The sequence below is a fragment of the Leptonotus elevatus genome, chromosome 19, assembly GCF_054856555.1.
Source record: "Leptonotus elevatus isolate MCC_2025b chromosome 19, RoL_Lele_1.0, whole genome shotgun sequence".
NCBI lineage: Eukaryota > Metazoa > Chordata > Actinopteri > Syngnathiformes > Syngnathidae > Leptonotus > Leptonotus elevatus.
In genome coordinates this window covers 4,104,250-4,131,904 of record NC_141257.1, presented here as the reverse complement: position 1 = coordinate 4,131,904, position 27,655 = coordinate 4,104,250, and the positions used below count along the sequence as shown (strand labels likewise).

At 43.4% G+C, this 27,655-nt stretch overlaps 3 protein-coding genes and 1 long non-coding RNA gene across 5 annotated transcripts in view; 1 reads left to right on the top strand and 3 right to left on the bottom strand.

Moving 5' to 3' along the window:
* The window catches only part of LOC147157576 (small conductance calcium-activated potassium channel protein 1-like), a 15,419-nt gene extending 14,444 nt beyond the window's left edge, over nucleotides 1-975 (bottom strand). Inside the window, exons 1-2 of the mRNA XM_086062778.1 lie at nucleotides 658-975; nucleotides 439-566 (exon numbers count right to left, since the gene is read on the bottom strand). The gene's annotated coding sequence lies outside the window, so the exon portion shown is untranslated. The remainder of the gene's footprint in view (nucleotides 1-438; nucleotides 567-657) is intronic.
* Nucleotides 1-10,667, top strand: part of chrna11 (cholinergic receptor, nicotinic, alpha 11) — a 13,569-nt gene extending 2,902 nt beyond the window's left edge. The window contains exons 4-10 of one of the 2 annotated variants that reach the window (XM_086062783.1): nucleotides 296-405; nucleotides 471-550; nucleotides 2,671-2,838; nucleotides 2,925-3,119; nucleotides 4,249-4,335; nucleotides 6,469-6,578; nucleotides 8,146-10,667. In XM_086062783.1, coding sequence (XP_085918909.1) covers nucleotides 296-405; nucleotides 471-550; nucleotides 2,671-2,838; nucleotides 2,925-3,119; nucleotides 4,249-4,335; nucleotides 6,469-6,578; nucleotides 8,146-8,820 — 1,425 coding nt within the window. In that variant the 3' untranslated portion in view covers nucleotides 8,821-10,667. The remainder of the gene's footprint in view (nucleotides 1-295; nucleotides 406-470; nucleotides 551-2,670; nucleotides 2,839-2,924; nucleotides 3,120-4,248; nucleotides 4,336-6,468; nucleotides 6,579-8,145) is intronic. The other variant, XM_086062782.1, reaches the window with a different exon arrangement.
* On the bottom strand, nucleotides 2,017-10,666 carry LOC147157575 (uncharacterized). The gene is made up of 4 exons (XR_015091280.1): nucleotides 8,100-10,666; nucleotides 6,856-7,242; nucleotides 2,978-3,124; nucleotides 2,017-2,844 (listed from the first exon to the last, which is right to left on the bottom strand). It is a non-coding gene; the product is annotated as an uncharacterized LOC147157575 (long non-coding RNA).
* A 1,353-nt stretch (nucleotides 10,668-12,020) lies between the features above and the next one.
* Nucleotides 12,021-26,839, bottom strand: snx27a (sorting nexin 27a). The gene is made up of 13 exons (XM_086062781.1): nucleotides 26,342-26,839; nucleotides 22,975-23,200; nucleotides 21,786-21,978; nucleotides 21,632-21,696; nucleotides 20,512-20,616; nucleotides 20,340-20,418; nucleotides 20,043-20,206; nucleotides 19,828-19,917; nucleotides 18,223-18,372; nucleotides 17,892-18,020; nucleotides 17,706-17,765; nucleotides 17,470-17,518; nucleotides 12,021-16,146 (listed from the first exon to the last, which is right to left on the bottom strand). Exons 1-13 carry the CDS (start codon nucleotides 26,659-26,661, stop codon nucleotides 16,076-16,078), a joined length of 1,701 nt encoding a protein of 566 aa, XP_085918907.1. The 5' UTR covers nucleotides 26,662-26,839; the 3' UTR covers nucleotides 12,021-16,075.
* Between the last annotated feature and the right edge of the window lie 816 nt (nucleotides 26,840-27,655).

The following is a 27,655-nucleotide window of genomic DNA, read 5'->3' as shown; positions in this document are numbered from 1 at the left end:
TTATTATTTTCACATTAAAAAAAAAAATCTAATTCAGAAAACTAGAAAACTATTACAAAGATGACACATTTTATTCAAAATATAATAGTACAGTAAATATTTTGTTGTATTAATAACCTGTCCAATTTAAATGAGTTATAATTATTTAATTCTAATGCAACGTATTTAAAAATGTTTTCAAACACATTTTCAAATGGCAATCTGTTATTGGTGTCTATAATCACGCAGAATTAGTAACACGTGACTTCTGCGTGTGTGTGTGTGTGTGCGTGCGCGCGTGCGTGTGCGTGTCAAGAGCTGGTTCGACCACTATCTCCAGTGGAACCAGAGCGAACACCCCGGAGTTAAAAACCTTCGCTTCACTACCGACCAAATCTGGACTCCGGACATTCTGCTGTACAACAGGTAAGCATTAAACGCCCGCAGGTGAGCACTCACCTGTTCTAACTGCCCTTGCGACGACTCCTCAGCGCAGACGACGACTTCGACTCCACCTTTAAGACCAACGTTCTGGTCAATTCCAGCGGCTATGCTGAATATTTGCCTCCAGGTGAGTCACGCACTCGCTGAAAAAACGGCAGAAGAAAAAGACAATGAAGTCATAACCAATCCACTCTCGAGAAATTGGAACCTCATCACTCAAAAATCGGAACGCACCAAACACACCAAAAAAACCTTCCCCTTGGAATGTTAAGAGTTTCATTTTGTAACATAAGCTCGTGTTCTCCTAATGCATTTTCTTTCGCTCAGTCAACGCGCAGCATTTTGCGCTTGCCACTCAGCATTCCCCGCGTGTCGCTTGCCTATGCCGGCGCAGCCAAGGTTAATATTTCACGCCCGTGAAATGCCGTTCGCCTTTGACATATTGCCAGCGCCTCCAAATAGGCTGCATGCACTTCCTGTTTAACATTAGCAGGCTGACGGCCGGCCGGTCGGTCGGGGTTGGCGTTCCAAAGTGAAACTTGTGCTGTGCGTTCTCCGTTTATTAATAGCATGCTGCGGCGTGTAAATAACTCACCGCCGAGATTAGGATCGGGGACAATTAGGGGCAGAGCGAAAGGGGTTGGGTGGCTGAGGGACAACTACTTTTCTAGTAGTGACAATTTTACAAGAAAAAAAAATACATTTTGATACTACAAAACAAATATGTAATCATTTTTCAAAAATATATATTTACAAGGAAAATGTCATCATTTTACAACAGCTTACTTGCAATACTGCAAGAATAAACTAATACATTTATGGGAATTTTTTTTAGTTAAGCCAATTAACTTATTAGTATTTTGTCCATGCAAAACCCTACAAATCCAAATCCAGGGTAACATTTAGTATCATTTTAAAAATGCAAATAAGAGACCTAGCCCCCAATCTGCAATTGAGGAAATAAACATATTTACATATCTGAAGTGTTTTTTTTTTTTCTTCTGGAAGACTTTCATGGCGACGCGATCTAAAAATATGCAAACGCGGCGACATTTGCGAGCGAGGGCCTCGAAATGAATGTCGTGTGGGTGAAAAAAAGCCTCTTTCAAATGACGGGACTTTTATTTTTGGGACTGTGTCGAGCCAGAGTGAGCGAGCGAGCGAGCGAGCGGGCGAGCGAGCCAGCCTTGTTTGCGAGTGTCGCCTCAAGGTTACAAGATGGATATCGGTGAGAGGAGAGGAGAGGCGCGCTGCCAACAAGGCGCTGGCGCACACAATATGAGTCCCTCGCTGGACACAACATTAGGGACACCGTTCAACTACTGCAAAAAATATACGTAAAAAAAATAAAATACATTCGGAACTTATTTGCTGTTTTTGTGCTCTGCCGTTTTGTGCACAAGTGTGTTGAGGAGCTTCATTGAGAAAAGTGGCTCACTGCTGCCATCTTGGGGCACCTATATGCAATTGCAGAACAGTTTGTATATTTGGATTTTCTTCTCCCAATGTTAAATTATTTATGCTTTATTTTTAATTCTAAAACATTCAATTTTTTTCTTTGAACCATACAATGTTACCAATTCTCCTAAAATAAAGACTTTTCCGACTAATACAATATTCAAACTTTTTTTTTCCACCTGACATTATGACTTTCCTCCAATATAGCAGATTTTTTTTAATTCTAACATTACACTTTATTTTTTCTAAATATTGCAATATTATTCTCCTAATTTTACGTTTTTCCACGTTTACAATTACTTTTCTATTATTACAACTTTACCGCTCTAATTAATAAGACATTTTTGCATTAAAAAAATAATAAATCCGAAAAATAACTTTTTCAAAATTTAAAAATCGAAATTAACATCTTATTTTATTTTTAATGAGTGCCACAGCCAGTAATAATACTACACATGCATTTAAAATGTGTGTGTGTTTTTTTTTTTTTTAAAGATATGTTTCAATAACTGGTAATTCTTTAATTGCATCTAGTTTTTAGGTTGGAGCGCTTTGAAAACACTGCATGTAAAGTGATTTACCCAATTTTTTTTTATCAATAGTAACAAGGATGAGCAAGTACTGATCCCAGGTATTGGAACGATACCGGCCTTATTTCAAGGTATCGAGTACTCATGAAGGATGCCGATACCAGCGACGACAAAAAAAAATACTGTAGAAAAAAGATCCAACATCAAATTAAAAACTCATCTGCGCCTGTCGTTACGTGCCGGGGGTGTGTCCTTGCAGGCATCTTCATGAGCACGTGCAACGTGGACGTGCGCTGGTTCCCATTCGACATCCAGAAGTGCGTCCTCAAGTTCGGCTCGTGGACGTACGACGGCTGGCTGCTGGACCTCCAGATGAACGACGCTGACATCTCGGGCTACATGCCCAACGGCGAGTGGGACCTCGTAGGTCAGCCTGGAACACGCGTACAGCCTGTTACTTTTACTTTTTTTTTTTTTTTTTTTTTTAATTAAGTCGAGATTGTGATGACTTAGGGGTGCCCGGCGCCCGCAACGAGGTTTACTACGATTGCTGTAAGGAGCCGTACCCGGACGTGACCTTCATGGTGACCATCCGGCGGCGGACGCTCTACTACGCCCTGAACCTGCTCATCCCTTGCATGTTGCTGTCCTCCATGACGCTCCTCATCTTCGTGCTGCCCGCAAACTCCGGGGAGAAGATCTCGCTGGGTGAGCTTAATAAAAAATAAAAAAAACACACACATTCAATGCCAGAGACGTTTTTTTCTGTCTTTTCAGAATGCAAGCAAACTGCTGGTATAATTTATGTGAGATGATGCAAACGCGCGCGCAGACACACACACACACACACACACACAAAACGCAGAGAAACGAAAAAGTCAGCAAGATATTTTTGAGGAGAAAAAAAAAACCACACTCTTTTTGATGTGCACCATAAAAATCTCCAAGTGGGACACTCCCGCCCCGTCTTTGCGGGAAATATGATCCTAAAACGCTCACATTGAGCGCGCGAATGAAAGAAGTGGGGATGAAAGAGGGGAGGGAGGGGAGCCGAGAGGAGATTACAGGATGAAGCAGGACGAGGAAGACGAGGAGGAAGAGCGCAAAGGGAACGGAGAGGGAAGGTGGAGGACGACGAGGGAAAAGTGCAGCATGCGTACGAAACCGTGCAAGATGAATTCAAGCATTTTGTGATGACATCCATTTTAAATAAACATTTTTTAATACCTCCTACAAATCCTCGTTATCATAATAATAATAATATAAACAGTGGGTATAAAAAGTCTACACACCCTTGTTCAACCCTATCAATGCATTTCCGTATCCCGTCATTCATTTGAGAGAGGAATTTTTACTTACGAAAAAAATACAGCAAATACCTATTTAATTAAGTATGCATTTGAATAATGCTGACGGTGTGTTATATGGAAACTCAAGTGTGCATCTTTAACATGCACAGCCAATTAAGCTATTGATGTAATGAAGGCTCGTGAATTAATTAGGTCGCCCCGCCCCCCCTCCACCATCGACAAGGGCATCCTTCTCTTCTCTTTCCTTACCTTTTACGTCGTGATATTTCTGCCAGAGAAGCATTTTTGGTAATTGTTTGTGTTTGGAGTTGTGAATTACGACAGCGCTGTTGTTGGATGCAGATGCTGTTTCGACCCGTGTAAAATGAATGGCCGGCGAGCATTACACTATGTCAAAAAGCAATTTAGTGGATGAGCCCTCGCGCTCGTTCGTCAAAAAACGTTGGCGGCTCGCCCAGCGAGGAGCTCATGTTGACTTTCTGTATGAGATCGATTTATTGTTTCATTTTTTTTCATTTTTTTTTAAGGCATCACCGTCTTGCTGTCGCTGACTGTCTTCATGCTGCTGGTGGCCGAGATCATGCCGGCGACGTCAGACTCTGTGCCGCTCATAGGTACGCCTGTTTGATTTGACCTATTTAATATACTTTGAGACAATGCCGGCAAAAAGTATCCAGTCCTAAAAGTTCCCCGAACAGTTGCAGTGACAGTGAAAAGGTACTTTCAGTTCCGGCAGCCATTTTAGTCTCAAGAATGATAAGACACAGAACCAAATGTTTCAGAAACTTTAGCTAGTCGCGTTTTGGCTCCCGGAACTGAAAGTACCAAGAACCAAAACTATCACAGTTTTGACAGCGACAGACGCAACAGGTACTTTCAGTTCCAGGGAACGAATTTCACAGGATTAAAAGTATTTACTAACTTCTGGTGACAGGTGCCTTTTAGTCCCCGGAAGCCGCAAGCCAGACGCTGACATAGCAAACCAGCGGCTAATGTTAGCAAACTTTGGTTTCACCTAATCTCTGGTGTATATTGTTAAGTTATTAACATTGTTTTTCAGTTTTAAATTATATTTTAGTCGTTTTAGATTTAGTTAACTCAGTATGGCTAAATGAATAGCATTTTTATGTGTCTCACACTCCTGAGAAAATAAGGGAGTGTATGGGTCTGGTATCTGTCTCTTCCGAAGGAGACGGGCCGATGTGTGATTGTTTTTCTCTAATCTGATTTATAGCTATGGGAACTTGCTGAACTTGCAGAAGGGAGGAGAGAGGGATTTTCTTGTATTCATTTAGTTGTAACCAGGTGTGTTGTGGGCTGACCTTTTTATGAACCCTCTTTGTGAATAAATAACGATGTGAGCCAAGAGGAAGGACACACATTTGAACAGACCATCGCTTGGATGGTTTGTCTATGTGGACCAGAAGCTTCTGGTAATTAAAACCTTTGCAAAGGAACTTCTTCAACAGAATCTCACCATTCAGTTAATTGAACACGCAAAGAGTACAATACTAAATATTGTCTACTCTAACAATATTCATCTTTTTGTGCTACTTTTGAGGTATATTTCCCCCCAAATAGCAGCTAGACAAATAGCGACATAGCTAACAAGCTGCTATAGTGCTCATGACCGGTGTTTCTCCATCATTTTGTGCTTCTTTTGGCACATCTTTTCACCCAAATAGCAGCTAGCAAGACAACGGCATAGCTAACTAGCAGCTAGTGCTTGGCGTTTTGCTATCATTATGTGTTAATTTTGATGCATATTTTTACCTAAATAACAACTAGACAGACAAAGACATAGCTAACTAGCAGCTCTTCCTCATGGCTGCTGTTGTTTTTTCATTATTTTGTGCTACTTTTGACTTTTTTTTTTTTTTTTTTAAATCTAAATAACAGCTCGCCAGGCAAAAGCATACCTAAATAGCAGCTCGTGCTTGTGGCTGTTGTTTTTTCATCATGTTGTGCTACTTTTGACACGTTTTTTCTTTTCTACACAAATAGCAGCTAGCCAGGAAACAGCATAGCTACCTCGTGTTTATCATTAGCCGCTAATGTTAGCAAACGATGTTAGCATGTGATTCGCCTTAACAACTCCCATGTTGTGGCAGCTCCTTCTATTGAAATACATCTGAACGCTAAAGGAAAAAAAACATGCAACGTTAACCATCAGACTGCAGTTTCAGCACTTCATTTTTTTTTTTTTTTTTTCTTTTTTGAAGGCATTCCAGCTCATCACTCCACTTTTACAGCTCTTGTTAGCTCCCGTTTCCCGCCCTCCACACGTCCTGCTTGTCAGCTGATTACTGAGGAATTGAACGTGTTATACTGCCGGGCCCCGAGTGTCATATATCCATACTTTATAGCACCGCTGGCACTGTTTCACATTTAATCAGACTTTTACGGGGACTGATACATGACTATATTGCATGAATGCGAGACTTTATTAAGGAGCCTTTACAACCTGGAAAGCACTAAAAAGACTTCTCACTCGCCGCTAAATAAGGAGGCGTCTATTTCAGGGAGTTTTAATGTTTTTCAGGTGCCTTCCGGGATCTTTTGAGTCTGTACTTCCCGTTCGGGGCGCATAGTCCGTCCAACCAGTACCTTAAGTTGGAAACACGCCCCCCTGGTAGCAAAATTCTGAGAACTCTTGCTTCTGGGGGCAACTGAACATTTCTGGTCTAAGTTCCTGCAAATTTACTTCTGGGTTCTTCCAATAGTAATCCCGTTCTCTCCTCTTCCAGGTCAGTACTTCGCCAGCATAATGATCATCGTGGGCATGTCCGTCATTGCCACCGTGGTGGTCCTGCAATACCACCACCACGATCCCAATGGAGGCAACATGCCCAAATGGGTGAGGCTCACACACTCCCCCCCCCCCTCCTTACTTAGGAAATACCTATTTTTCTCTCCTTCCCTGCCGACTTCCAGCGTAGCGAGTGACTCGCCTTTCAGACAGCATCACTCGTCTCAGTTTCCCTCTCCTTGGGTCGTGATCCATTTTTGGACTTGGTGTCATCATCCGATTGCAAATGGCTCCCCACACGACAAGTATTGGGAAATCGGGTCGTTTCCGGCTCAAAAAGTTTGCCAACCTAAAACCTTTATTAGCATTTTACAGCGTCTGTTACCTGAGCTGTAAACGGAGTCAGTGTAGCGATGTAACATCCCGCCCACCATTTTGGATGAAGCAGCGTTGCCCTTGCGGAGGACTCCAGCTCGGCGTCGTCTTGGTGCTGTTGCTGTTGCTGAGGAGAGATTGGAGCGGAGCCATAATGTCGGAACTGTATACATTTTTCATCAGATGATCTAAAAAAAACAAAAAAAACAATCAAAATCCGATTTTCCTGATGTACCTGTGCACTCAGAAGCAACGCGGGCATATGGGATCTCGTTGAAGGTGTTTGATCGATGCCCCCTCGACGGGAGGTCATAAAACTGCAGATGCAGATTTGATTGTTTCCAGGTGTGAATTCCTCGGCACTTTCATGACACCATTTGTCATTCTACGCTTTGATCTGGTGATAACAGGGAGTCATAAAATCCAGGACAAACATTTTATACCTTCCAGGTGTGCATTTCTTCATAGCTTTATGACGATTATTAGGATTTCAATTCCTTGATGTATACATTTTATTTCTTTCTGGTGTCATTCTTTTGTAAGTTTATGAGGGTCATACATCAACCTCGGCTTTGTTCTTTTAAAAACTGGACATGCTAATATCCCAGACAGACATTTACATCTTCCAGGTGTTGTTTTACGTAATTAATCAGCCTACCTTTTTGATCTTTGACAGTTTTATAGCCTTTTTGGCGTGTGGGTGCCATAAATCAATTAAGGGTCATAAATAATTCACTTTGTCGAAACCCTCTATAGTACCTCAAAGCAATTATGTACATTTGATTGCATTCTTTAATCTCATTAAAGGGTCATAAATCACATTGATTAGAGGGTCATAAATCACTCGCTTTGATTGTGGTATTGGTTTACACCAATCAAGGGCCATAAAAATAGTCATCTTTTTGACAAAAGCATGTCTTTAAATTCATATTCCTTTGTAGATTTAAGAGTAATATGTAATTGATCATCCCGCTCTTTGATTTTACAGGGTGTGAGGGTACCATGCATTAAACAAAGGTCATAAAACAATCACTATTTTAATGCAAGTAGAATCATCTCCCACAAATCCAGGAAGTACATTTTATTTTAATATGTAACATGAATTAATCATCCCACTCTTATTGTATTGGGGCTTGTGGTGCCATAGATCAATCAAGGGTCATACATCAATAATTTCTAGACTGGTGGTGCCATAGATCAATCAAGGGTCATAAATCAACCTTTTTTTTTCTTTTACATCGAGGCATCATCTACCTCTCTCATTCTGATGAGTGAGTTCTGCTGATGCTTTTGCGTCCAGGTGAAGCTGGTCCTTCTCCAATGGGTGGCGTGGTTCCTGCGGATGAAGCGCCCCGGCGAGGCAGAGAAGCCCAAGAGACCCCCGTGCGCCCCCCACCTACGCCGCTGTTCCTCGGGCTCACACAGCGGGAGCATCCCCAACCACGGCGACCCGGCCCTGCATTCGCTACACCCGCAGAACCTGGTCCTTCTCCACCAACATCACCTCCCCACCCAGTCCAGCACCAACAATGGGAACGTGCTCTACTTCCAGGGGATGGAGGAGCCCACTCTATTGTCCGATGCCGCCCAGAGGTGCAATACCATCCCCGCCGGGCCCCGCAGCCCACCTCACCTCTGTGGATCCCCGCCGCCCCCCGCCCCCAATTTGGACGGCGTAGGGTGCCCCAGTACCGTCTCCAGCGGGGGCGGGTTTGGAGTTGGCGGCGGACCATGTCAGGCCCCAGGCCACGGGGACCCGCTGCTCCAGGCCATCCTGGAGGAGGTACGCTACATGGCGGACCGGTTCCGCGAGCAGGACCAGGCGGAGTGCGTTGCCGACCAGTGGAAGTTTGCGGGTGCCGTCATCGACCGCTTATGCCTGGTCGCGTTCAGCGTCTTTAACATCATCTGCACCATCTCCATCCTCATGTCGGCGCCGAACTTTGCTGACGCGGTTTCTAAGGACTTTGTCTGAAAAGCCTCGAGGGGGAAGAAAGCGGATGGGGAAGAGTTTATGGCATCAAGCGGGCTCGGATTCCAGCGGGACTCCACGTTCTCTTGTGGGCTCAAGACTGGAAGACAAAGGAAAATATGTGGATTTCTTTGCGCTACCTTGACTGAGCTCAAAGAAAAAATAACGAGGAAGAGGAGTCAAAGCTTTTGGGATAGATCAGAGCTGTAACAGAGGCGGGACAGCGTCTGTGTGAAATGGAACAGCGTGAAACCGGAACAGGGCTGTGAAGTTTAAAACTTGTGAAAGTGTAAACTGGCAAGCCCGCCTTTGCTGGATTCTGTGTAAAGGGCAAAGCAGACCAGTTAATGATCCCATGCAGCTCTTTTTCCGCCTTTATTCCCTTTAGTCAACATTGGTAGAAATTGTTCGGAATCAGGGAACGAAAGGAGAGACTTGGCTGGCCTGCGTAAAAGGCAAGAGCCGGGCCAGGTAAATGCGGTCCTGATACAGCTCTGATGTGTCTATTTTGACAGAGCACTGTGTGAAAGACGCAAGAACGGGGGGACTAAAAGAGACCGGGCCTGCCTTGGGTGTTTTCTGTCAAAAAGGCAATTTGAAAAATACTTTTATGGGCCTCGAACTAGAAGAATCTTAATTCCCATCAGGATACATACAGTTGAGTTGTGTGTAAAAGGTAAAGGCAGGTCAACCGTAGCCAGTTATGCCTATGGTGCGCTATTTTGCGAGCTCTCCGTGTGAAAGAAGCGCCAGTGTTGAGGAAAGACTCCTTGGAGAACAAAGACAAGGACGTACAGATTCCTTTTTTTTAAAGAAGAGCAGCGCAGCAAACAATAAGAGAACATGGTGCTCATCCATTATTCAAACCTTAGCGTCTAGTGGCCGTCAAATTAAAAAAGTCCTCCCGTCGTCTTTAAGTGCGTCTAATCGGCTTTGAAAAGATGACCTGGCCACTTTACATTTCCAAGGGCCTTATTATCCCCGTAGCTAACGCGCCTCCCTAAAATGAATTAAAGCTGCGGTGGAACCGAAGCAGATCTCAGGTCAGCGGTAACGGCTTCCGGAATCAATAGGGAGGAGCGGCGTCTTATTCGATGCGAGCAAAGTTTGTCATTCAATACGCGCGGTGCCACAAAAAGGACGAGGTCGCTCTTGTCCGTGTACAGAAAGCAAACCAAAATCAATAAGAACGATTTGCTGCCCTGTGGCACATTTGTGAATTTGTGTCTAATGGAGATCTCCAGCCAAGACGAAAGAAGACACACAAAAGCAGCTCCACCAACACAAGCTGATGAGATCCGATACCAAACAGCTGGAAGGCACAAAAAAGAAGTCTTCCAGACTTTGTGAAAATCACAATCAAAACGTCCATTATTGATTTATGTTTGTCAAATACCATGAAATTGATCCCCAACGACCGCAGAAGGCAATTTGTAGATCCTGTCAAAAGATTACCTAATGCAAATTTTCATTGAAGCAGGAAGTAGCCTGCTAGCTAACAAACAGACAAATGCGGATTTTTATGACTTTCAAGTGAGGATTTTACGTTCTCTCACAATGGAACATCTCTGCCATTTTTTTTGCCCAGTGATTTTGTATTTTGAACATATGGTGCCAATTGATGTCATACTTTAAATAAGAGCCAGCAATTCCCCGGTATGTCTTCGATGGCAATTCACCGGTCGTCTCCTCCGAGCGATCGGAAAACCAGCATCTTTCCAGTGTTTTTATCACCATGGAAATGAAACGTTTACTGCACCTCTTTGTTTCTCTTTGAAAAATAAAGTAAGGCGGATGGGGAGGATGCTGACGCGGCCTTAATTGATCCCTCGTTCACGAGGTAGGAAGAAATGGGCGGATGGGGGGGGGGGGGTGAGGGGAGGTGGTGGCAGGTAAGTGGTCAGTCCTTGGATTTATTCGGGGAGGAAACAGTTCTGCTGAACGTCCTATTGTAGGTCAAGTCACTCCATCAACACACTGACAGAAACGAGAATTTCATACGCTTGCGTGGACTTCAGTGTGCGCCACGATGTCAGTGTGTCACATTGTTTTATAGCAAGGCCCTTTTTCTTCAGGGGTTTGGGGGGGGGGCTGCATCAGCTCTTTAGGACAAACATGTGTGTCACTCAAATAAGAATCGAGTTAAACTTGGAATTGGCAGAAAATGGCATTTTTCCAGGTGGCGGGAAACCTTCCACAAAAACAAACCAGGGCCCCCAGAAATAGCAAAAAATTCCCCCAAAAAATTTCCCACGGCAATTAACTGGTATTTTGACAGGTCCGTAGATGTGGCAAAATTGCATTTTTTTTTTAACCTACAATAAGAAAGAAAAGAAAAAAGTCGAGGAGTGTGCCGGGAAAGGAAACTTTTTTTTTTGCCAAATTACCTAGTAAATGACACCAAATTACAAAAAAAAAGAAGGAAAAAAAAGTTTGGTTTTGTACACGTACACTAAAGTGCCTGGGCGGACCCAAAAAGAAAACACATTTACAGGTTTGATTTTTAATCATTTTGAAAGATAAAAAATCAATACATTTGAAAACCTTAGCGCCTACATCAGGATCCCCAGCCAGACCTAGAAATGGCAACACATGGGAGTAAAGTCGATTTTCATCCGTTTCGACAGGCCCGCAATAAAGATGGTCGCCGATCTATAAATGCGCAGTATTGATTTGTTAGATTTAATTCAATTGCAGACTCAAACAGACGCCGGATTCTCCCCAAATCTTCCCAACGTGACTGTGAGTCATTCGCGGTGTCTGTTAGCAAGGCGCGATTGCATCTTGCATCTCGGAGCCAATCAATGACTTTTAATTAGCACGGGGCACGCGAGGCTGGTCGATGGCGCTGGCAAGAAGCGGAGGAGGAGGAGGAGGAGGAGGAGGAGGAGTAAGAGGAGGTAGACGTCTGCAGGAGAAAGATGAGCCCATCCAGACGCTTGATGGATGCTACGCTCGCTCTGCCCGGCCAGGTTTGATTAAACTTGATACATTATCAGTTGCAGTGCCCCCCCCCCCCCCCCCTACAAATTATTGGAGCAGTAGTAAACGCTTAAGTGCTATATAGATATAGTGATAAAAAAAAAAAAGACAAGTTAATATTTTTAAATCCTGTGAGTGTATAAAGAAGTACATAAACTAAAATTTTACACTAAATTTCTAAAAAAAATCTGCAAAGACAACAAACACCCGTCATCAGCACATTCCCCAATATATAACTTTATTTAAAATGCTGTTACAATTTATTACTTTATTACAATTGTCCATCTTGACTCTCCTTTTATTGGTACGTAAACCGTTTGTTGACTTTTCTTTTCTTTTTTTTTCCCCAAGATAAAAACAAACTCAATTTTATAACCTATGACTGGTGAACTGAGGTCCTTTGTCGTCGGCGTGTGCTTCTAAGAGCATCGGTCACAAGAATCCATTGTCAATAAATAAAAAGATCAAACAACTGTTGAGTGCATTCTTTTTTTCTCTCTCCGCCCACATGACTATTTACAGTTTGCCCAAACACACACACACACACACACACACACACACAGAGAACGTGAAAAAAAAACGGCACTTACATCCGCGGATGACGTCAGCGTCTCCTCCTAAATTTCTTTCGCTTTTTTCTTTCCGTCACGGCCTGATCGCAGGATGCACGCGTGGAAAAACGGCTGAGCTGGCGCGGTGGAATTAAAACAAAACAATGGTGAAATGAATACGAGTCACAGCGCAAACAAAGCCTGCCGCGCTGTGACGAACAGAAACTCAAAATGACCGCTCAGGGGCAGATGGCCATTTTGTGAATAATAATGTACGATACGTACTGTACGGCAGGACAAACTCAAGTTTCTAACAAAATTGAAAGCTGAGAGACCCGAGGAAGACAAATAAGCTGTTGACTTTAATACTGCGCATCGGGGGATTTGTTTGCAACATGTTGTTAAGTCTCCACACTTTAATTCATCCGAGGGCCTTGGTAGGTGCTGCTGTTTTGGTTAGCGACAGAGTCTAAATGGGCTCAGTAGTTAATTCTAGTTAATGTGTACATTTACGAACGACGGGGGCGGGGGGCGGGGGTTCGCCTTGGAAATCAGGGAACTAATTACTGCACCTTCTGTCTTTGTTTGAAATCAAAACTAAGATAAGCAAAATGTTAATACTTCAGATATTTTGCACTTTATTTACTGTAGCAAACAAGAGGGAGCTACTGTATATACTTGAGTTTGTATTAAACTTTTGAAGACCCTGCAAGATTCCTAAACTTTCTGTTAGATTTGTAAAACTAAGATGTCTATATTCACAGATTTTTTTTTTAAACTCCAATATTTTACAAACCCTAAACGTTGTTCAACAAACATATACTTAAAAAGTAAAAAATAAATAGTTTATAGTAGGATTTTTTTTTTTTATGCCAATAGTTTCCTTTTCAGTGAAAAAAAAAAAAAAGGTTATCGGCGTCATTGACTACTAATAATCGGCATCGGCCCTGACAAAATCTGACATATCGGTCTATCTCTAGCGTCCATTTGAGTAATATTTTGTCTAATTGTCGCTTTAAAGAAATACAGTATATTCTTCTGCTCTTGGCACCCAATATCAAGCGTGCTCTTTAACATTCCTGTCGTCTCCCTGCCTTCCAAGCAACAGAACAGGGTGACATCCGCCTCACTGATGGTGGAGAACGACACACACACACACACACACACAAAGCCAAGGCCTCGACTCCATTACATGGAGCGGAATTAGTCGATTTGCCGGGACTGCAAAAGAGAACGGTCGTGTGGAGCCGGTGATGGTGCTGCCGTGGCAACCACGTTGCAGCGTAATGATGGCAGAGCAACCTGAAGATGAAGAAGACAAGGAGGAGGAGGAGGAGGAGGAGGAGGAGGAGGAGGAGTGAGCGCGCTCAGTCTCTCTCGGCAAAAATATCGAGGGGGGGGGGGGACAAACCCGGTTCATCCATCTTCGAAATGACCGTATTTGCTCTGCTTGCGCTCAAATAAATGCCTCGCACTTGCCCTTGCGGAAATAAACCAACATGATGATCGGATCTGATTGCAGCGAATGTCAATAGCGGCTGCAAAGTAGACGTGGCGTCTGTAAAGCAAAAAAATGACCGTATTTCTGGAAATCAAATAAATGCCTCTTTCCCCCCCTTCGGTGGGGCCCGATACCACTAAACAGAGCTGACGTGGCACCTGTAAAGCTGAGCTGACGTGCACGGAGAACCCCAAACGAGTTGAAATGGAATTTCTACACTACAACAAATAGTCGGGCAAAACATGCAATTACAAGACTGCCGGGTCACAGGCGCTCATCTGACAAAATAATCCGGTTGCCGGCCCACCTCGCAATCTTGTCAAACGACATAAAATCGAGACAAATGCGACAAAGGGGTTTTCCTGCCCCCACAAAAAAAAAATAAACAGGTCACAACACCTCAATTTATCTTCATCCAACAGTCGGCTGAAACACAACATCCAGCCGTTTTGTGCGGAATAACCACAACTTTTCCGGTTAGCAAGATGCACTCACAAAAAAAAACCCCAATAACCTAATAATACTTTGACGCATGTCTGCGGTGCTCGCTTAGTTCGAAACACGCATAAACACCTCCTGACACGGTTAATGGAGATTGGAGCCATCTGCAGGGGAGGGACACTTAGCTGGCTGAGCGACAGCCACAGGCATCACGTTTGCACACACGACTTAACACTTGGCCTCTGCTGCCCCCTATTGTCCATTTAGAGTACTGCAGGATGTGACACTGAACGCCCTACACTGATTTTGCCCCAACAAATGAGGACCTCTCCATTGCGACTCTATGGAAGGCCTTTTCTTTTTTTTTCAAAATCCTTGATATCCATGTTAAGCCCCATGTACTAGTATGCTCTTTGTCCTCACTAGCAACACAATTTAGTGCACTAGTAGAGCGACTGTCTGGTTAGTAGCATTTTTCCCCCCCACGACTTGTGACACTTTCGGCTCACGAGTATGCAATTAAACCCTACTAGTAAACTACTGCAACACCAAAAAGGTGAGGCACGTGTCACACAAGAGTAGCTCCAGGATTCTTCTACTAGTACCAAAGAAAATCTCACTTGTAGTTTTGCCTGACTCGTAAGATGTCGTTGTCCTGCTGGGATACCAAAGCTGTTCTACTAGTGTGCAGAAACCTCATACAATATCCACCCCTGTTTAAGATCTGTGTACTAGTACCATCTTTGTCCTCGAGTTGGACAATTCCGCGCACTAGTAGAAAGACCAGTAGTAGGATTGTCTTACTAGTAAAAAAAACAAAACAAAAAAAAGTCCACTACTGTATGTCATTTCTGCGCACTAGTTATTGGTGGACATTTTGGTGCTACTAGTAGATCCTGGAGGCTAGTGTGCGACTATGCCTGCTAGTTGGGCGTATTAGTCTTAGTCGAGCACAGTACTTTACAATTCAGGTTTGAGTGTAGGCCAAAAGTGGTACTAGTTGTGGAAAACCCCCAAAAATCAGATGTTCTACTCGTGTGCTTAGTAATGAGGACGAACTAGTAGACGGCTTAAGGCGGATGATCAAGGATATCGATTAAATGCTCAAACGGCTGTCCATACAATTCATGTTTGATCAATAAATCAATAATTATAGCTCTTATATTAATCTATATTTGATCAGGAAAAAAAAGGCATGTTAAAAGTACACACAATTAGAACAGTTACATTTTGTGTCACTTGTGTTTTCGGACAAAACAACAAAAACAAAACAAAAACTGACCCCGCTAATAGAAAACGTCTTTGTTCATGTCCAGCGTCAGACTTTGCATCTTTCGGTAGCGCAAACTTTTCTCTCTCTCTCTCTCTCTCTCCGTTTCCCTCCCTTTTCGTCTGTCGCGTGGGCTCACTCGAAGCCGAGTGTATCAGCCCGCGGCCTGCGGTCCCGTTTCCGGTATGCGCTCCGGTAAGTCGCACGCCAGCCGCCCGTACTGGAGGGAAGCGTCTCACAGACACACAGAATGGAGATCCGGTAATGAAATGAAAGCCGACTTCCCTTCCCATCGCTCGTCTTGGTGAGTAACCCTGGCTTAATGGGTGACATATTCCGACCCCCCCCCCCCCCCACCTTTGCAAAAAAAAAAAAAAAAAAAGGTCGTTCCCAGTTTGCGCTTTCTCGGGGGGGTCCGCCCGTCCCTCAAGTCTTGCTGCGGTCGACGGGGTGGGTATGACGATGCGAGTGGAACAGTTCAGTGTGGGACGGGTTTGTGGGTTTGCTTTTTGTTTAGGATGTGGCAATCTCCCCCCCTAGGTGGCGCCATCCCTTCTGCTGCGTCTCCAGAGGCGGCAGATACTCTGCAACACAGAGCCACGGGCGAAAGAACATGTCATCCTTGCCGTACAGTCACGCCCGGACGTCGCCGTGCGGCCCCCGAGCGCATTTGATACGGCTCGCCAGGCAATTCTAAAAACAAATCAAATCTCAGAGGAAGCGTTATAACAAGCCCCAAATACATTAAACGCACAAATGCGCTTTTTTAACTCATTCACTGGCAGCCATTTTCACTGAAGCAACCCCCTTCGCTCCCGGCTGTTTTCCTGGATTTTGACTGATTTTTGCAAGGTCCACAGAATATTGTGTTTATTGCTATAAAAACATGTAACCTACCAAAATTAAGATTAGAGTCTCTTCTTTCATCAGGAAAAAAAAAGGGTATTTGTATCAGTTCCTGTTTTGCAGCAATTAGCGATAGAATATAGTGCTCCCTCGCTATAACGCGGTTCACTTTTGTTTTTAGTGTAATTTTGCATTATTTTTTTTTTTTTACAGTAAATGTACCTATTTTATAAAAAATCATGAAGGTTTGAACGAGAGAGAAATGTGAGAAAATGTCAATTCCTCCATGAGAAAAGTGTATACAAATAGTGTGGTGAGGGGTTTTAGAGCCTTAAAACATTTATAATAAAAGTAAAACATAAAGCTAAGTACTTTGCGGATTTCATTTATTGCGGGTATTTATAACCCCAGCGGAAAACGAGGGAACACTGTATAGCTAAGTTTCATGATTTTTTTTGTATTAACTACCATTGCTTTAAGCCACCTCTTCATGTCAGAAGAAGCTACAAAGTTTTCTGTATGCGCTTGCATACCCCCCAAAAAAACAAATACGCTTTTGGGAGTGCAGGACAAAGTGTTAAAAAAAAAAACGTTTTCCAAACATTTTCCAGCATTAATGCCGGTTTCACAAGAATGCACGGCAAGATAATACGGACGCTTACCACCGAACATTTATGCAATGTCAAACGCAAGGCTTGGCGAAAGTAAGGACACGTACAGCTTTGCTGCATTCTGTTATTCTCAACAGTCTTAAAAATATTGACTGCATCTATTTTGCTGATTCTACCCAAAAATCCTTAACAGCAATGTATTTATTATTTTATTTGATCTCGCAGAAGAGGAGTGATAGCGACAACAATGGGGCCCAATTGAATGTGACTCAAATGTCACAGAATGACTTAATTATTATTATTTTTTTTTGCAGATAGCGCAAACTCCCCCCAACTTTGTCAAACAAGAATGTGGACACATAGTCAGTCAACTTGATGAAGAATCCCTTGCCTTGTGGTTCTGCTGGCAATTTCCTCCGAATGTTGTTATTCAGTGTTTAGCATGCTTACCGTTGTTGCTGCAGTTTTTGTTGTCTTTATCGGAAGCCTCTTCCTCAACCTGAGAGCAACAAAATCTCAAATCAATTCAGGACGCACGCACACAAACACACAAGAGGAGTTTTCTGCCTGAGTGTGTTTGCAAAGATAAGGGCAATAATAAGCCATTTTTAGACATTTGAACTTGGGACTCATGTGCCCCCCCCTCCCCCCCCTACTGAATGGAAGAGGAAAGGAGTGGTCCCTACCTGCTTCCTCCACTTGAGCTCACAAAAGACCCGCTCGAAGCACTCGTGCATGTAGTTGAACTGCCGGACGAAAATCAAACGACACCAAAACAAAACAAATTGTCTGTGAATCTTTTTGTTCTCCTTCACGTGGGGTCAAACCGATTCGGTTTGTCGGCAAAATGCGTCAGTGGGTCTTCCGCTCACATATGGGGTGAAGATCTTGACCCAGCGCGGCTTCTTCTCCCCTCGCGCGTACTCGAAGCAGAAGGCCATGCCCTCCTCGTCCGTGTCCCAGCGCTGCATCTCGCCCCACTCGAACGCTATCACCTGGTTCTGAGGAGGCCAACAGGGTGCATTCCGGAGTCTTAGCGGGTCAAATTCACGGTCAAATAAGCGGTCATCGCGTTGACTCTACCCACTCGGGATTTGAAATGAAGCGAAACACAAGTTCGTTCCGATAACAGGTGTTCGCCACGCAGAGTTTCTCCACGGGCTGCTTTGACCCAACGGCGGCGGCGGCGGCGCGCGCTCTCACCTCCAGCGTGCCGTCCTCGGTGCAGGCGTGCAGCTTGAAGTGTTGGATGCTGATGGCCGTGACGACGTGGCCCTTCCGCCGGGAGTCGCAGGAGCAGTGCGGGAAAGCCACTTCGTTGTAGCCCTCGCACAAGCGCAGCTGGCTCAGGTACTGACGGGACACACACGCGCACACACACACGGGCGCAAAAAATGACTTGATATGCTCTCTCGGGTGTCACTCGGGTTCAGTGGAATTTTTTTTCTTCATGGGCCACCTCTTAAAACTCATGCAAATGATTCTAGAGGAAGGCTATGCGAAAACGTGCTTACGAATTAGCGGCTGCTCAAGGATGAAATATTTCCATGACGATAGCACGTTTGCGAGAGTACCGCCCCGTCACTCTTCAGCAAATTTAAGGTCACGTTAATAATTGGGGATGTTTGATCGTGTTTGATCGTGATACCACTTTTTTTCAGCTCGATACCAGTAAGAGTTGAGTAGTCACCGATACCTCTGGTACTTTTGAGACATCAAATTTCCCCATAAAAACAATGATACATAATTTTAAAGAAAGGCCTATATATCCCATTATAGCACATTTCTCCTTAAAATGGCAAGTTTCTATTCTTCTGATTTCACATTTCTGGTAATAAAACGGCCACAAGGAGGGCGGCTGACACTTGTAACGGTCACGGCCGTGGGTACCGATACCTTGAAATAAGGGCTGGTTCTGGCATGATGCCCATACTCGCCCACCTCTTGTTAATATATGAATGTAACGCGGTCTTACATTTGCAACTAGCTATGAGACTTAGCATGCCTACAATTGGTGAAAAAAAAATATATATACTAGACGTGCTACTGGAGCATCTACTAAGCTAACTAGCTTGATTCCGCTGATGTTACGTCACAAAGCGCTGAGGAGCAGAGTAGATACCCAGCCTTATTTCAAGGTATCGGTACTTGCCCATTATCGACCGCCCTCTTGTGGCCATTGTATGATCAGGAACTTGAAATGATGGGATATACATAGGTTCCTGTCATTGTTTGTTTTAGGAAATGTTATGTATGAAAAGTACGAGTGATAGCGGTACTTGGTATCGGTGACTACTCAAGAACTGAGCACTCGTACTGGTATCGGTCTGAAAAAAGTGCTTTTGGACATCACAGAGAAAAAATTACATTCTTTTGCTTTTACATTTTCTCATGCGTTATTGAAAAATAAACGTGTCCAATGGAATATATTTACTAAGAAACCACAATCGATCCCATCAGAATCTGGTACCAGCTCATTCCGAGTCACAATCACATCGGAGCTTTTAATTAAGCCAGGATTACTTGTAAGGTCAGGAGGAGTCATTTGTATGTTTTTGAGAACCACTTCTCAAAATGACCCGATCATTTGCCACAAGCTTAAGCGCTGAAAACAAAAACACTCACTTGCCCTGACACGAGACAGTTTCCTCTCTATTCCGAACGCACTGGGGTTTTTTTTTTTTTTTTTTTTTTACTCTAAATGCTTTTTCTGTTCATCGATGTGAACTTCCAGTAACGGCTCTCGTATGTATAGTAGCACCGTCCCCGAGTCTCCTCGCCGGACAAAGACGGTTCTGTGGCACTGACCGTGGCCATCTTGCGCTGCTCTGCCAGCTTCTGCAGCTGGTAGGATTTGTCCTCGGTTTTTATGAATCCCTTCTTCACATCATCCAGAGCCTAGATGGCAACGGAGGGGAGAGAGAAAAGATCGATTCAGTTTTTTCCCCCTTTGCCGGTAAAAAAAAAAAAAAGAAAAAAAAAAGAAGAAGGAGTCTTACTAAGATGTGGCCGCTAATCGTTACCTGGTGAAAGCAGTAGTGCAGCGCCAGCGGGTTGTCTCGAAGCAGCTCCTCCTCCTGGAAGCTGAAGAGCCACTTGCGGAGCGCCAGGCAAGTGCCCGGCACGGCCGACGTGTAGTTCTGCACGTAAAGCTTGTGCGGGAACTCGTTGGGCGCCAGCTTCCGTACTGACGACACCGGAGAGAGGCAGAGGGAAACGGTCCATTTCTGTGCCCATCTCGACATCCTCGGGGCTCCCGTTGGCTGCCTCGTAACATGACTCATCAAAAAATTGTAAACTTATCCAAGCGCGGCGCTTACCAAATGTGTGGTTGATGACCTCAAACAGGGCAAAGTAGCTGGCCATAATACTGTCCATTCCGACCTTCAACACCAGCGCCTGCAGGAAGAACGTTTGTGCAGAATCACAATTGTGTACATTACGTTATGATAAAACCACTGCAGGAAGTTGGTAGAAGGGGCGGACGGCAACCTGGTAAACTTGATCCGTGGTGCTGTTCTTGCGCACCCTGACGGAGATGGTGGTCTTGTCGGGCAGCGCTACGCGCAGCTCCACGTCCGTCACACCGTTGTAGTTCTGCGTGGCGAAAGTAGTAATTGTTGAATTCATTTACCAGGTTTTCCCCTAAAATGGAATAATTACTCGGGCCAAAATGCCAAATATCGGCATCTGCCCTTTTATGAATCTGAAGGCCGATAAAGCTGCTATCTCGCGGCGCGGTGAATGCTTGCGAACGTAGCGAATTTAGGGATTTGTAAGATGTTCACAGACAGTTTTTACTTTTCACAAAACCATTCCAAACATATTCAGACTATTTTTTTTACTGTCTGCGAAGTTCTTTTGAAACCTTTTACGAACCCTGACCAAAACCCCAAATTAGCTACCTTCTCATGCATTTGTTGCTCAGTGAGATACAGGGAACTTTTCATTTATGGATGTATTTAAATTTCCATTTTATAAAAACTGATGCCGACACTGGAAACTCCTTTTTTTTTTATTTTATTAAAATTAAGAAATTATGCTGAAACTTTGGAAAACTAATTACAGTAGAAAACCTTAGGAAACTATTGCTTAGTTTTTTAACACATGCGGATGACCCTGGAAGCTTCCCGCTATTTTTGATATAATTTTTAAACAAATTAGTCCTTCTAATTCCTTCTATGTTTAAAATTAAAAGAAAAAAGGTTTTTTTGGGGGGAACATTTTATGCTAATATTTTCTCTTTTACTGCAAATGAATATTGGCTTGAAATATTGGTTATCGGTCTCCTTGACTACTAATAATCGGTATCGGTCTATCACTAATAATTACGATGCATTGATTTGATTTGATTTTTTATCTCATGTAATAATTACTACATTTACACACATTGAAATCAAATGTGGCCCTCGAGCACTGAAGCTTGCCCACCTGTGTTGTCGTTTTGCATAGCGGATTAACAAAATGTGCCAGATGATCAAAACAAACACAAAATAATAAAACCAACGAAGAGTGCAAATCCTTATGTTTATGTGGGATTTCATGTGCAGTCGTGTGCAATTTTTTTTTTAATGTATTTCACAGCACAAAGCCCGTTGAGTTTTGAAAATACCTCGTCTGATTCCGAGAGAAACTCCTGCATGATGTCGCTCTCCCCGATCACCCGCACAGAACAAACTAGACGTGCAGAAAGAGAGATCAAAAACAAGGTGAGAAGTTCATTAAAATGAAAATCACGAGGACGTGAAAATGCCAGTTGCGCGCACCTCGCTCCAGGTATTCCTCCAGTCCGCGCCGGCGCGCGTCCAGCTGCTGCTCGGACAGCGAGAAGGGCCACTTGCCCGGCAGCTTGGGGAAGTTGAAGTTTGAGAACTCGCGCTTCAGGTTCTGGCTGAGGATGGCGAACTCCCGGTAGCGCTTGGAGCACAGCTGCCGGCCTGACATGTACACGTTGTATACCTGAGAGACGCATGCGGAATTAATGCCGGCATACTTTTACCCAATTTCCAACAAGCTTTTATTGAGCAGATATTCTTATTGAAAAAGGTATTAAAATAGCCGTCTCGTGCCGTCCCACATTTTCGAACCAGATTGGAATCGTGGCTCGAGAAAGGTTCTCAAGTGGGACACACATCCTTCTTTTAAGGTTATTTCTTAAATGTATTATTATCAATATGGGAATTAGTATGTGTATGCTTGCGATATATCTTGGGATTGCCGCTATCAAATCATTTTAAAAATAGATTATTCTATCAATTATTCCATCAATTAATGAAATAATCCAGATTTATTACAAAATCAAGTTAGATCCAATTCGTCTTGTAAATTTGGTATTGCTAATTGATTAAACAATACTAAATAAACAATTAAGGAGTGATGCACTGTTTACATGGCTGCTGTGATTTGACCTGCAGCCTCGCGCCCAAGATGACAAATAAGAAACCCGCGAGTGTGACATTGCTTTTATCTAACAGTTGCACAAGCACCATCTATTAGCGAATAGTTGTGAATGCCGGCAAATTATAATTGGTTTATTTAATCACTTATTCGTCTCGGACATAACAAATTGCAGCAAAATTGGCAGAAAAATAGCATATATCTGTTAACTAATCTAGAATCAATCCTATTGATTATTCCATCGATTACCCAGGTAATTGTAATAGTTTTGAGGAAGACATTTTTGGGGTTGGACTTCCCCAATTTAGTCGACTTTTTCTCCCCTGCTCTACTATTAGCGCAACATGCTAACTAGCCATTCCGTCAACCAACCATTGAAATGAAGCTTTTGAGTGAGTTGGACGATTTGTGCACTTGTTAGACACTTGGGCATATGGGGACCTTGTATGAGGTTTCTGCTCAAGTACTATAATAAGAAAAAAAAACACACACATTGAACCTCCTCCATATGAGACTATGATGCATTAAAAAAAAAATAATAATAATAATTCTACTCACCACAAATCTCTCGGAGTGCTGCTCCACGTGCTTGTACGTGGGGATGGAGATGGGCACGGCCTGCTTGTCGCCGTAGTCGTAGTTGGGCTGGACGTCCTCGCCCCCCTCCAGGACGTCGGCCTCCTGCGGCGGGACCGACAGCACGGCCAGGACCAGCTCCTTCTCGCCGGCGCGGATCAGGTCCACCACTTGCTTGTGGGTGGCGCCCTCCACGCTCACGCCGTTGCTGGAGAAAAAAAAAAAAACACACGACACCGTGTTAACTAATGCACATATTGCATGCCGTCGAAATGAGAAGACATTTATGTACGTTTTTTTTTTTTTGTAGTTTAAAAATGATTTACAGCTTATGGTGTCTTTTTTTTTTTTTTTTTTTTTTTAAATAAAATACTTGACTGTAAAACACTTTTTAAATGGCTCCACAATGACATGTGTACACTGTTGTCATGGTGGTAACGAGTAAATAACTAAGCTGCCTCTCTTGCTTGGTGGTGCCGTCACACACCTGCTGGCTTGCCTTGGCAGAGGCCAGATGGCAGCAGCATCGGGTGTCTCGGCTAATCTTCCTATGAGTAACTGCGGGACGGCCGAGGAGTGCGCGACGTGCCGATTGCCTACTTGTTTAACATGGCTACCTTTAGGGAAGAAGCTGAGTTTTGATTGTTAATAAATCAGTAATAGAATTAAGGGGGGGGGGGTAAGGGGGGTCTTGGAATTTCAAGAAAATAGGTGATGCATGTGTGCGTCAAACTGACCCGCTTTAACGGTCACAAATAATTTATAAATTGCAACAGAAAATGAGGATAAAACTTCTACTGGCACCATTTCTGTTATTTTCATCTTTTTGTTATATTAGGAATATAGTTTTCATAAAGCAGGAAAAAACATGAGACATTTTTAGCAAGTACATTGGCTCCTTTTCAACTTACCGTCACAATATCGATACAAAATCTGCTAAAATTAGTATTTTTTCCGTGGATTCTCAGTTCTCCTGGTCATGGTAATCTACAGCGATTAAATTGAACAACTAATTTGATGTTTTTCTTACTTGCTTTCTGTAAGTATTCAAAAATGACGTATGCAAATATACTATTAGGTCACGATTTATACATTTGTCCTCAATTGGACATGAGACATTTGGACAAATTACTTGTTGTCTACTTGAAGGCTAATTGCTGTCATTTTATGGAAAATTTCAAAAAATGTTCCAAAAACAAATTACAATTTTATTGAAAAAAAAAAGGGGGGGGGGGTAAAAACAAATTTTGTCCATTTTATTAGGTTTACGAAACCTTATAATTTTGTAAACATTTTTGTCATATTTTGGATTAAATAAAAAATGTATAAGGACAATTTGTGACAAGTTTCCAATTATTGCACTGGTACAGAAACTCAAAATGAAACTTCATCGGCTCCCATTTTTGTTATTTTCATAATTGCAATAATTTCATTTTTTTTAGACTAAACATGCAGTCACGCTGACACACAAACGGCAGTCTTACGTGAGGGCGGATGGAAAGCACTTGGTTGTTACCATGACTTCCTATCTCTAAGAGATACAAGTGTGGTTTTTAAAAAGAAAATCGCGCAGACTGACTCGCAACTCGAACCTGCATGACATGTAAAAACTGCGGTTACTCTAACAGCGCTTCCCGCACACTAAATGTAGTCCCTCCGGGTTATGCTTATCAACTAAAATACATCATGTAAAGCCAAAACACTGCTGTATACGGCTCATAAACAAATAACAAACACAAATCAATATGAATTTTGTTAAGACATTTAAAAAAAAAAGCTGTTTCTACATAAATACATCACATTTCATTTCCCTCAAAGTATGACTAACATCAGATATTAGGCCAAAACCACAATTCCAGCAAAATGCTGACTTGCACAACTGATTTGTTTGTATTTAGCAAAATTCCAAAGCAGGCTGATTTTCACATAACGTTAAGCGGCCGAGGACCCAAACACACATTGTTAGCGCTTGTTATTTTTGATGGCTAAGCAAAGGAAGACGACGCTCGTTTCAGTTCCCTCTGTGTAATTTTAGCCTTTTAAATCCCCAAGGTCACATTCGCGTGTCTCGTGACTTTCAGACTTTAGGGGGATATATTGTGGGAAAATGACTTTTTAATTGCTTCTATTAAAATAGGGTGCCCGGAGAGACTGCCCACCAATCAAGAATGAAAAACGCATTTGTGATCTGCCTATTTTTGAAAATCCATCTGAATTTCCCCAAATTGTGATGTAACAGCCAGGCTAATTTACATAAAAAGGGCCCCATCACTGAGTTCCTTCCTCCGTGACTTGGAGGCTAGGCTAGGTGAAGATCTGACACCTTCAATTTCAATGACTGAAAAGCTTAGCAGCACGTACTTGTAGCTACAAGTTGAAGTTGCGGATGCAGTTTTTGTCCACTGCCTGCACCACACTCACAAATCTGAATTGATAGAAAGCTTACTTTTCAAAGGGAGTGTGTATATATGTTAAGCGGCGCTGTTTTTTTATTTATTTATTTAAGATAATTATTTGGCTTTCGAGCTCATATTACAAAACATAAAGCACACAATTGACTCAAAAATGCCAGGTCTGTTTATATTGTAATATTTGGCAGTGTTTTACAAAACATAACAAACTACTTTCCATGTGATATGATGAATATGATACGTATTGACAAATTAATTCAACTTCAGCAAAAAAAAAACAGAAATTGCTGTCTGAAAAGCTTTTGGAGCTGAGGTGTACTGTACCTAATGTTTTGACTTATTGTCCAACAAACGTGCACATGGGGGATAAACATCAAAACCTAACGATGTTTATATGAGTAAAAAAAAAAAAAAAAGTCAATAAAAGACTAAAAGAGGTAAGCAAACATCGTCGAATGTTTAGCTAGCTTGTCAGGCGGTGTCACTCACGCAAACACACGACGCGATGACAAACCGGAGGGGCAACACTGCGGTCCATTGTCCACAACAACTATGTCAACTAAAATGGACAATGTTTTGGATAACCGTCAGAAAAGGCTGACGTTCGAACGTCGAACCCGCGTGCAATGAGAGCGCCCGGCCCAAGAATGTTGTGGGGGAACCCGGGGCTGTCTCGACGAGACGTTAGCTACCTGGGCTAGCTGCTTGGCTGGAGCTAATCAACATGCAAAGCTCGTAGTGCAACTTACATAAGCAGCTTGACGTCTAAAAATGTCCCCAAAAAACAATGTTATTTGTTGTCGAAACGTTATTTTGCAACGCGGGTAGTGACGAAAACCATGACGGCTGGCTAATAAACACACGCTGAATGGCATAGAAGCAACAGTTTAACCGCAATGCTAGCGGCGGTGGCTAGCGGGGGGACGAAGCCGACTTACACCTCCAGGATCCGGTCACCTTTGGCGATGCCCGCCCTGTCCGCAGCCCCGCCGGGCAGCACGGCGCTGACGTGCTGGAGAGGAGCGTACAGTTCCCCGTTGATGCTCCGCAGCTGGCCGCCTTCGCTGACCTGCCCGCGGACGTTGAAGCCGTAGCCCGACTCGGACTTGACTATCCGCACCATCCGCGGACCCGACGTCGCCGTGGTCGGGCTGAGGCCCGCGGTGCCCGCCGCCGGTGCGGTCGCCGCCACCGGGCCGTTGAGGTGGGATGCCGAAGGGAGAGGCGGCCGCGTTTCATCGCTCCCTACATCCGCCATTTTATCCACAGGCCCCTTGCTGACTGCTGCCCTGCCTGCGGTCGGTGCTGGGTGTCTGCGGGGCTAATTCAAAAACAACGCACTCCGGCTCCGTCCCTGCTGCGACGTTACTACCTCCGCACACACTCGCACAGCGTCAGCGACTGTTGTTGACGGCCCGCCCATCGGGAGCGTCACGGGACACGGACACGCAACGTGACCTCACTCGGGGGGCGTCGCCACAGTTCTCATGCCACAACTATGCAATTTCATAAAGCAAAAATGATGCCTTGGTTAACGTGTTTTTGCACTGTAATGAATGGAAATGACTTTGAAAGAAAAAGCACCCCCCCCAAAAAAAATGCAACAATTATAGTGCACTCTACAGCAGTGGTGTCCAAACTACAGCCTGGGGTGCATTTGCGGCCAGACGTCCATTTTATAATGGCCTGCAGCTCATATAATAATAAATAATAAAAAATAAACTCTTGACACAGCCTGCATCCCTGTTGGATGCCATTTTGAATTTTTTTGTTTCCAGTTTAGATGGCGAACATTTTGCCATCCATCAAAAATAGCACTCATTTTATGACATGTTGACAGGGTTGAACAGGGTCGGGTCAGTAATTTGTCTCAGGGTTAACACTGGCAGACATTCATCTACATTCACTGTCGCTGCTTCAGGCCATTCACGCTTACCAGTTCATCTAAGATGCACTTGTCCATACAGTGAATTGGGACAGTTGAAGAAGAAAAAAAAACACAGTGAAAAGCCCCAGTTTTAACTGCTTCATGTGAAACCCGCAATGCATGTCTGGCATAATGGACAGTGTAATATTTATAGTTTTAAAAATCAATCAAACTCATGCTACACTATGATACACCAGCATCCTAAGTTTGATATAGAAAAAAGTCATATTGCTGCTTTGGTATAATAAATGGACATCGTTCCCGCTCCCAATTACAATTTAAAATAAACTTTCAATTAGTCATGTTTTTATCATATTACATAATT